Source organism: Micropterus dolomieu, linkage group LG17 (genome assembly GCF_021292245.1).
Source record: "Micropterus dolomieu isolate WLL.071019.BEF.003 ecotype Adirondacks linkage group LG17, ASM2129224v1, whole genome shotgun sequence".
Taxonomy (NCBI): domain Eukaryota; kingdom Metazoa; phylum Chordata; class Actinopteri; order Centrarchiformes; family Centrarchidae; genus Micropterus; species Micropterus dolomieu.
Window position 1 is genome coordinate 26518489 of NC_060166.1, and position 10767 is coordinate 26529255.

At 39.5% G+C, this 10767-nt stretch overlaps 1 protein-coding gene across 1 annotated transcript; it reads left to right on the top strand.

Annotated features, from left to right (window-relative positions):
* The first annotated feature begins 3557 nt into the window (after positions 1–3557).
* On the top strand, positions 3558–9058 carry LOC123986118 (extracellular calcium-sensing receptor-like). Its single transcript, XM_046074212.1, has 9 exons — positions 3558–3682; positions 3931–4225; positions 4383–4469; positions 4725–4994; positions 5309–5512; positions 6866–7141; positions 7332–7559; positions 7635–7758; positions 7840–9058. Exons 1-9 carry the CDS (start codon positions 3573–3575, stop codon positions 8748–8750), a joined length of 2505 nt encoding a protein of 834 aa, XP_045930168.1. The 5' UTR covers positions 3558–3572; the 3' UTR covers positions 8751–9058.
* Positions 9059–10767: the final 1709 nt, after the last annotated feature.

A 10767-nucleotide genomic window follows, 5' to 3' on the forward strand; every position in this document is an offset into this window, starting at 1 on the left:
CAGGACTGTAAATTATGTTAAAAACTGTATTTTATCTTTGCTCAGATTTCGACTGCTTTGCGAAATATATGCACACCTTTCTCATGCTCGTAACTGATGCTAGCTAATGCCCCTGTCATTTAACTTTAAATAAGCCAGCTAACTTGATACATCTGTCAGTCTCCTACAAATTTCAGCCTCCAGATTCAATCTATGACTGCATTTAATGTTTGACAATTTAAATAACGTTAAACTATAAACGTCAATGGATTCCACCACAGCCAGGCAGTTTACATCTACAATAAACTGGCAAATTGGTAACATTAGTGAATTCAAGTAAGTTAACTGTTATATATATAATATAGCGCCAATTCAGCCCGACTGACATTGTTCATCTTCACATCCTTTTCACTACTGAAAGTTGTTTTGTTTCTATGTTTTCTGTTATAGATGCCCTGACTGAACAAATGGGGACAGAAGTCTTTGACTTTGCCCAGGCAGCGCAAAAATGGCTTCCTAAGCTCCAGACCTGATGGGTGGACAGAGCAGAACAGGAGTAGTGAATAATCTTTTTTATTCCATAAATAAACTTGTATTTTTTAACTTATTAAATTGATATTTATAAATTTTTAATATATTATAGTGTCTTTTCTGTGGTTTAATATTGGTCGAAATAACATTGAAGTCATGTTGATTTTGAGTTAGCTATGACGTTGTTTCAGTATTAAAAAAGGGTGCAAAATGATGATGAATCAACATCACAGTCTGATGTTGACTCAATGAAATTAGCGTTGAGAACAGAATGCTGATTCAACATAGTTTCAATGTCATTTCAATAGTAATATTGGTTGAAATATCATTTAAGTCAAGTTGATTGTTAGTTAGGCTATCATTTCAGCGTTGTTTCAAAAGTAGTATTGGTTGAAATAACATTGAAGTCACGTTGATTTTTAGTTAGCTATGATTTCAACGTTGTTTCAATATTAAAAAGGGGTGCAAAATGGTGATGAATCAACATGAAATTAGCGTTGACAGCAGAATGTTGATTCAACATAGTTTCAACATTGTTTCAATAGTTATATTGTTTGAAATACTATTGAAGTCATGTTGATTGTTAGTTAGGCTTTGATTTCAAGGTTGTTTCAGTAGAAAGATTGGTTGAAATACCGTTGAAGTCACATTGATTGTTAGTTAGCTATGATTTCAACATTGTTTCAATATTAAAAAACGGTGCAAAATGATGATAAATTAACATCAGAGTCTGATGTTGATTCAATTAAATTAGCGGTGAGAGCAGAATGCTGATTCAACATAGTTTCAATAATGTTTGCTATCTGGGGTGTGCATGCATGTCTGTCTCTGCCTGCAGGTACACAAATAATACTATCAGCCCCATGTTCACCCATTACAGTAGGTGCCAATTGAGCCTGCAACATCTAAGTCCACTTAGACAGCACCTATTTACCTTGCAGATTTGCCTGTCTGATAAGGTGAAAATAGAATTTGTCAGCAGAGGTCCCCATTTACTTTTCCTAAAAAGAGGAAGTTGCCACCATCACATCTTTCATAGGAATCTAATATAAGGAAGAAAATGAAGAGAAGCTTGCTGATGTATGATGTATGAATATATCAGCCGTAAGAAAAACAATAGCCTTTTCTGCTTTTGCTGCAAGCTCTTCCCTCCCAGAAAAATTACAAATGGATCACGACAGGACTTTATTGATTTATTTCATTCACCGACTTATATTTCATGCAAAGAAAAATAGATGGGAAGACATATTATTCCACCAGATGTCCTAGTATTCTGCTACTACCATCTAGTGGGCATTTTATCAAACTCTGTTAATGTTTGCTAGTGAAAACTACATAGCCCGGGATGATTTGTGCATTTGGTTTAATATGGTATGATTGTCACACACACAAATTTGGGATGATCCTCAGTGGCCCTTCTGGTGTGGGTATCTGCTCTGATTTTAAAGGGGCTATATGTAAGTTTTTGATTTGAATAAATCAAATTTTCATTGTCTTATTGTCAGTGGGCTCAAAACTCACTTAGAAATGAAGCACACGCCCGTTTTCTCCATTGCTTGCATCAGCCACTACTGCTTTTAATCAGGTCTCCGGGTCAGATTCAGCCCTGTGCGTGCTCCCGAGCCTCTCTCAGACTACAGCGACAACACAGCAGCTAACGACATGCAGTCCACGAACACCATAAAACAACCAGCTCACAGCAAAACACAGGCTCCACTTAAGGAGTGATTTATTTACTAATGTTAGCCTGTAGTGATGCAGCCAGGGCAGCCAGCTAACGCTACAGTAGCTCGTACCTGCTGCTATTTTCTTCGTAACGTTCAGTTTATATTTATTGTGGTTTTACCAATACTCAGATATACCGCTTCTCCACCTCTCAGTCGCTGTAATTAACGTGACCCACATAAGATAAAACATTGCAACAAAACGGTCACAACAACACAGGGGAAGAGTCATCCACTTTTACTAGTTACAGTAAAGTTACTTACTGCGGTCATTCCAGCTCACAAACCGTTTCATTATCATCCAATACATGTAGCTGTGCTGACATTGCTGAGCCTCCGGTGACAGATTCACAGATAGTAAAGATGGTTAACGTTACTGAAAAGCAGACAGGCGAGCTAATAATGTAGCACGTCAGCTAAATGCAGTAAATGTACCGTTATCATGTAACGAGCAAGGATTAGTTCAGTTGATAAAACTATTACTGTAACGTTGCAGTGGGAGTTTATCTGAGTTTCCAGCTCTGTCTGTTCTCCCTGTCTGTCTATAGCCGCTGTCACTCAGCCTTTTTTCGTGAGTATTGAGCCGATATGCGGCTGGCTGCGCTGAATGAAATGTATGGCGCCGGTGTTGATCTGCCTCTGAGACGGGAACATCAAAGTAACAGATCTTGAACATGTCTGAAAAGCCACAGCCTGCATGCTGGTGTTCCTGCGTTTCTTGTGGTATTTCTGTATGAAAGTGGTTGTGTTTCGGATTATGCTCGCTCATGAGTTCAAGCGAGCACGTGTACGAGAACACACCTGGTTGCAACCAGAACCTCACCACTAGTGGCTGCTGGAAACTCCATAATGCCCCTTTAAACTGCGGGGTGATTTGGAAGAAAACTTTTTTACTTAGATTTTACAACAAGACAAGTAGATGTTTTACAGGAAGGTATGTATAGACTGTATTTTCAATTTAACATGCATGTCAAAGTCCACTTAATGCTAAATACATACTATGACTGTCATTCAAAAATTTATTTTGTCTTAATAGAAAAGAAATCTCAAATGAAATGCATTTTAGGCCCTGCCCCTACTTTTGTTTATGCCCTGATGGGTGGTGTGCAAGTCATTAACAAAACAATACTGCAAGTCAATAAAAGAAGCTGACATAGAAATACAATGACTGGTCTCAGAAAACGGGTTAACAGGAGGAAAGTCATGTGGGCATTTTTAGATGTCAACTTGCTCTGTCTAATATATTTAATGTTGTTATATTCCTACTTTTCTTCTGCTGTGTCCTCCCTGTTTTATTCCTCTTCCTGCCTGTTACAGGGACAGTTTCATCTAAATGGGATGTACAAGGCTGGAGATGTTGTTCTAGGTGGGCTGTTTGAGATCCATTTATTTTCTGTCTTTCCGGAACTGTCTTTTACCTCAGAGCCACAACAGCCTACCTGCCATGGGTGAGTCTGTCAGGGAAAAAAGCAATAAGTAGAAAATGGGGGAGATCAATTCTATATATATATATATATATATATATATAGTTATATTGTTTTTAAAAAAATTCTTTTTGCTGTTTTATTTCATTATGATATCTTCTAATCTAATCCTAATTCTTTGCAAAATTTGTACTTGTGAAACATATCCGTGCTGGCAAAGTTGATGTATCGGGTTTTATTTTTCAATAGTAAACAGAGGTATTTTTTGTCAGCTTTGACACTCCAGGGTTCAGGAATGCCATGACGATGACCTTTGCTATTGATGAGATTAACAGAAACTCTAACCTGCTACCTAATGTGACTCTGGGATACAGTCTTTATGATAACTGCGTCAAACTAGGAATTGGATTCCGTGCAGCCTTGTCCTTAGTCAGTGGTCAAGAGGAGCAGTTTATATTAGACGAGACCTGTAAAGGAAACCCCTCAGTCCTAGGGATTGTGGGTGATTCTACCTCTACAAGTTCTATTGCCATCTCCAGTGTCTTAGGATTGTACAGAGTACCTATGGTAAGTTTTTGGCCTAACTATCTAATAATAATTATTTTGCATCATTTTGACTTCACATTTGATGTCAATTGTAAACATGAAGTAATCAAACTAAAAATTGTAAAGACCTGGATAAGCATTTTTCCAGTTTTTAGGACGTGCGTTCTGTCTTTCACAGGTGAGTTATTATGCCACATGTTCCTGCCTGAGTGACCGGCAAAAGTTTCCATCCTTCTTCAGAACAATCCCAAGTGACACTTTCCAGGTGACCATTAGCAAAATGAAAATACATGAAAGAAATCATGTACATTCAAAGAATGACCACTGCAATGAAAAAAGATATTTCTTTTGTGTAATACCAGTCATATTCTGTGCGTCATTGATGGAGTTGTTTGTTCTCGGATAACAAAGCTGAATGGCAATAATTAAACATGGACCATTGTGAAACGTGTTTAGCCAGTTTTCCAGTGGCAGATTATTCCAACCTGTGCACTTATCCTTCCACTCTGTATTCATTTAGGTGCGTTCTGTGATCTATATTCTAAACCGCTTTGGCTGGACTTGGGCAGGTCTTCTGGTCAGTGATGATGATTATGGACTCTATGCTGCCCGATCCTTCCAGTCTGACTTTGTTCAGTCTGGTGGAGGTTGTCTGGCCTACTTAGAGGTTTTGCCCTGGGCCAATGACCCGGCTGAATTAAGAAGGATTGTGGATATAATGAAGAAATCTACAGCTCGTGTGGTCATTGTGTTTGCACATGAGAGTTACATTTTTGGCCTCATGGAGGAGGTTGGTCTTGAAATACAACTATACAACTTAGTGTTTTATTTGTCTAACTGAAACATTTTAGTTTCAGTACCATTTTGACCTGTAACAAATGTATTGTTGGCATAGTTTTTGAGTAAAATAACTTATTCAGACAAATTACACTGAACTCTGGTCATGCCACAATATGCATTACTTTGCTCATAATACTGTGTAAAACACAGGATTCCACCTGAGTATGAATGAGTAAGACAAGACATGAACTGTATAATTCAGACTACAAACAACACCACTTTAGTGGCATGGTTATATGAGTATATATTTGGTATAATGCACAGGTGGTGAGACAGAATGTGACAGGTTTGCAGTGGATGGCCAGTGAAGCCTGGATAGCAGCTGCTGTGTTCCAAATCCCCCACCTCATGCCTTATCTGGTTGGCACAATGGGCATCGCCATCCGTAGAGGAGAAATAGCAGGGCTCAGGGATTTTCTCTTACAAATACGTCCTGACCAACACAATAATGACTATGGAAATAGCATGGTGAGAATTTAACCTTACTGTCACGATCCTGTCCTGAGTTCTTTGTGTGCTGTTAGTTTATAGTTTGCTTGCTACCTTTAATGTGCGTTCTCTACCTGATGTTATTGTTTATCTGGTTACTGTTGCTGGTTACTATCTTTTAGCTGGTGTTTAGTGGTGTTTGGTATATTCCTGATTTCAGTTCTGTTCCTGTCTCATGTATTAGTTTCTGTACCATCATGCTTGGGTTCTGTCTGTTTGCCAGGCATCAATTTATGTTTGACATGTAGTGGCAGAAACTTGTTTCCATGAGATGAGATATCTCTCTCCTCTTTCTCGCCCATTGCCATGAATGTTTAGGTTGCAATGTTGCCAGTGCACAAATTTACATATAAACAATTAAAAAATAGATAATTAATTAATGTGATAATTAAGTTACTTTATACAAACAACAATGGTTCTCCATTTGTTGCATGAGGAAATAGATTTAGCTGCAATGATGTTGTACTCAGTATGAGAGTTTCTGTGTGTCTGATTTAGCTTTCTCTCGCACACACACTGTTTGGAGCAGGTTTTTAGTGTTTCTTCTATTGCTCTTGTGGAATGCAGTTAGTTCAATATAAACTAGGCATATGCTGTGTGTGTGAGTGTATATATTGACAGACCTAACTATAAAATATTAAAAAATTAAAAGTAGCTTATATGTAACTAAGCTACTTTTGCCACATTGCTGTAGCTTAGCTTGCTACTTTTCACTGGGGGGTAGCTTCTGTGTAGTGAAGCTTAATTTAATGTAGAGTGGCTAATACCTTAGCTCACTATATTTTCCAAGTAGCTTACCCAACACTGGGTTCATGTCTAAGTTCATGCCTTAGTGTTTACTTCTGGTCTGTAAACTTCTGTGTTGTTATGTCTGTTACCCCAGTAATCCCTCTGTGCCTGTTTCTCTGTTTTCCTCTGCTGCCTCTCTGCCTCATTAGTCCTGATCCCGGTCACCTGTGTTGCTCCCGCCCTGCTCGTTAGTCCCTGGTGTTTGGTCCCGGTCATTGTAGCATGTATACGCTCTGTCTCGTGTTATAGTGTTTAGCCTGCCTTGCTCGTTGTGTCATCCTGTTTCCCTGCACTCTGGATTTTCACCCCTTTTTGGATTTCTGTTGGATTACCTTGTTTAATTTGGACTCAGCCACTCTGCCAGTAAGCATGCTTGCCTTTTGTTGCTTAAATAAATCCTCTGAACTTTACCTGCTCCACTCAAGTGTCCTGCATTTGGGTCCACCAACCTTTCAACCTACACACCCTTGTGACACTTACTATCTTACAACTTCATGGAAAATATCAGTTTTTCTGTTAACAGCCATTTTTATTGAATTTCAGGTGAAACAGTTTTGGGAATACACATTTCAATGTAGATTTACACCACCTCCAGAAGGTTGGGTGGAAGCTGGGGGAGAATTATGCACTGGACAGGAAGATCTAGAGAATATGGAAACTGAGTTCTTGGACATTTCAAACCTCAGGCCAGAGTACAATGTGTACAAAGCTGTCTATGCTCTGGCATATGCCCTTGATGAAATGCTGCAATGTCAACCAGGGAGAGGGCCTTTCAGTGGGCACAGCTGTGCCACTCTGCAAAGACTGGAGCCATGGCAGGTGCGATATCAGTTTACATTCACTGCAATATATACAACTAAATCAAATGCTTTAATATTTCTTGCGGAGTAATAGGCACTGCTGTGTACGCCATGGTTATATAGGATTTTTTTTATTTTTTTTTTATCTGTCCTCTTTGGTTTTCTTCTGTCCCTTTTTTTTTATTATTTTTTTATTCTGAATATTATAGCTTGTGTATTACGTGGAAAAGGTCAACTTCACCACACCATGTGGTGATCAAGTGTCGTTTGATGAGAATGGTGATGCCTTACCAATCTATGATATCATGAACTGGCTGTGGCTCCCTGATGGAAGAACTACACTTCAGAAAGTGGGTGAGGTTAAGAGGTCAGCCTTCAAAGGTGAAGAACTCACAATTGATGAGGACAGAATCTTCTGGAACATCGAATCAAAAAAGGTTGCTTCTGACTTTACGCCCATGGATAACTCATTAAAGTAGTGTAGAGTATGAGATTTATTTTTCTCCTTATAGCCACCCCGGTCAGTGTGCAGTGAGAGCTGTCCTCCAGGTACCCGCATGGCCAGAAAGAAAGGGGAACCTGTGTGCTGTTTTGACTGCATCCCTTGTTCTGAGGGAAAGATCAGCAATAAGACTGGTTGGTATTCACTTTTAAACATTGTAGTTTGGAGATGTAATACAAATGTATCGCAAGTATCGACCTTCCACATTTTCACAGATTCCACTGAGTGCATCAGTTGTCCTGAGGACTTCTGGTCCAGCCCCCAGCGTGACCACTGTGTTCCTAAGAAAACAGAGTTTCTCTCCTACCATGAACCTCTGGGCATCTGCTTGACAACCACATCATTACTGGGCACATTTATCTGTGATGTTGTACTAGGGATCTTCAGCTATCATCGCAGCACACCTATAGTAAGAGCCAACAATTCGGAACTGAGTTTCCTGCTTTTGGGGTCACTTAAACTATGTTTCCTTTGCTCACTGCTGTTTATTGGACGTCCCAGGCTGTGGACATGCCAGCTGAGACATGCAGCATTTGGGATCAGCTTTGTGCTTTGTGTCTCATGCATCCTGGTGAAAACCATGGTGGTTCTGGCTGTGTTCAAGGCCTCTAAGCCAGGAGGTGGAGCCAGTCTGAAGTGGTTTGGTGCTGTGCAGCAGAGAGGGACAGTTATTGTTCTTACTTCTATTCAGGCAGCAATCTGCACTGCCTGGCTTGTCTCTTCCTCACCTGCACCTCATAAAAACACTCAATACAGCAATGACAAGATAGTTTATGAGTGCGTAGTCGGGTCCACAGTTGGTTTTGCAGTGTTACTGGGTTATATTGGCTTACTGGCTACCCTCAGTTTTCTGATTGCATTTATAGCAAGGAATCTTCCAGACAACTTCAATGAGGCCAAACTCATCACTTTCAGCATGCTGATCTTCTGTGCTGTGTGGGTGGCCTTTGTCCCTGCATACATCAGCTCACCAGGCAAATATGCAGATGCAGTGGAGGTATTTGCTATCCTGGCCTCCAGTTTTGGTCTCTTGGTATCACTGTTTGGACCTAAATGTTATATAATCCTGCTGAGACCAGAGAGGAACACAAAGAAAGCAATCATGGGTCGAGGCATCCAGTCATGAAAACGGCCCTTAATTTCATAAGGCAGAATAAATAATTTTTTCTCCATACAGTACAAAAACACAGGAAGAGAGGTAGGTCAATAGTGATAGCAATATTAAGATATTTAGAAAGCAGGGCTGATGCCAAATTAGGGCTGCAGCTAACAATGATTTTAGTACTCGAGGCTTCTATAGATTATTTCAATGATTAATCGATGCACCGATTAAAGTACTTTTGCTTGGCGGCGCCACCTCTTGAAATAATCCCATACTTTGGACACTTTCTTCTTCATCCCTCTCTATTTTCTTTGTCTTCCTCCACTTTGCAAACAGCGGCATCATAATCACGTCATGTTCACACAGCGTAAGCGCAATGTACAACAGTAATAAATGTCTGTGCGAAACAGTGTGCTATATAGTTATATGGATTAAACAAAGCCTCGATGCAAGGAATTTGTGTCGATGCATTTTAATAATCGATTAATTGTTTCTGCCCTATGCCAAATATATGTAGTTTAAGGAAACATCAAATGTCACAATGTGAGTGCTTAAAAGATGTATAAATGAATTGTAGGCATCATTGTTGTTTTTGAGTACTATTAGTGTTGAATTTTTTTTGATAACATTTATCCTGCAGATATAATATATTCTGTGGTCATTTTGTGTTTCTAAAGTAAACCAGTTTTTGAGAAACACAGTAACAAATGCAACAAAAGGTAAACATGGAAACTGTTTTTGAGAAGGGTTGAGCTACCTGGTTTACCCACATACAGCTGTCGAGGAAAACAAGGATATTTGGTTAATTAAGATGGATCCACCCCACCCAGTATATTAATGGATGTTGTATGCTAACAGAGCTTCATGAAGCCTGTAGCCTTTGTCAGCTATAAAAATGGGGTTTGATATTTTGCTTAAAGGAGCTCTTCAACAATTTTGTTTTGCAGTAAATTTGGGGGACCAATAAGAGAATAAAAACAGAAATTCTCACAATTGAAGGAGGAAATCTGACACTGGATCCTTCATTTCCCGTTGTTCAGCTCTTTTAATTCAACTTGTTCATTACACTCTTCATGGCTGGTCAACATCACTGTCCATATGCCCAATGTTTGCAGCTCTTACTGCTAAAAAATGTTTAGTTTGAAAACCCAAGCCTAATGACATTATCAGGATTATTTTTTCCAGACATTAGACTTCAGAGCCAGAATGGAAGTTACGCTATTGCTTTTGTGGGTATTGATAAGTAATCTGAACTTTATGGAATTGAGGGAAAAAAGGTGAACAACATGGAACAAAGGTCCCCAGCAAGAGGTAGTCTAAACACATCTCAGGCAGAAACAGAAGTATACTGTATATCAGAATCACTTTTAATGGCCAGGTGTACACATACGAGACGAGGAATTTGACTCCGTCCTTACTTTCAATGGACATATACAGAACAAAATAAACATGAACAAACAAGACATCCTGTGCAGCAAAAACAGACACAAACTACACTATAGAGTACACACATACACACAACCATGATGACATTTTTCTCTGCCCCTCTGCCTACGTATATCCCCCCAAGCAGTGTTTGAAGGTTTTTATGCGTACTCGCACTTCTCACAAGCTGCTGGTACTCTCCTCTGCCCTCTCCATATCAGGTTCTCTGGGCGCTATTTATGTTAATATTACCTATATTAATATTGGCACTTATTATTTTCCACTTCAAGCACTGCCCCCAGGTATAACAGTATATCCAGCTGCGGCCATGCAGAGCCTCCAAACCACACCAGTTACATGACCATTTATTAGTGGGAAGGAAGTAAAGCAGCTGCAGATTATAGCAGGTCAAAAATAAATTGAAAATGTTATCAAAGGTAGCTAATTAAAGGTAATTTTAGCAACTATTAGCAACCCTTCTCATTTTTTTGAGTACAGTACTCTGTAGCCCCTACCAGAGGGGAGAAGCTGAAACAGGTTGTGTCCGGGGTGTGATGAATCTGATGTGATGTTCCTGCCCGTTTCCTGACTCTGGACAAGTCCTGAATGGAGCGCA

Bases quoted from the DNA above. Each gene is read 5' to 3' on its own strand.
- LOC123986118 (XM_046074212.1), top strand. From the start codon at position 3,573: ATGTACAAGGCTGGAGATGTTGTTCTAGGTGGGCTGTTTGAGATCCAT. The intron at 7,142-7,331 runs GTGCGATATCAG...TGAATATTATAG, and splicing joins AAAGACTGGAGCCATGGCAG to CTTGTGTATTACGTGGAAAA. The intron at 7,560-7,634 runs GTTGCTTCTGAC...TTCTCCTTATAG, and splicing joins GGAACATCGAATCAAAAAAG to CCACCCCGGTCAGTGTGCAG.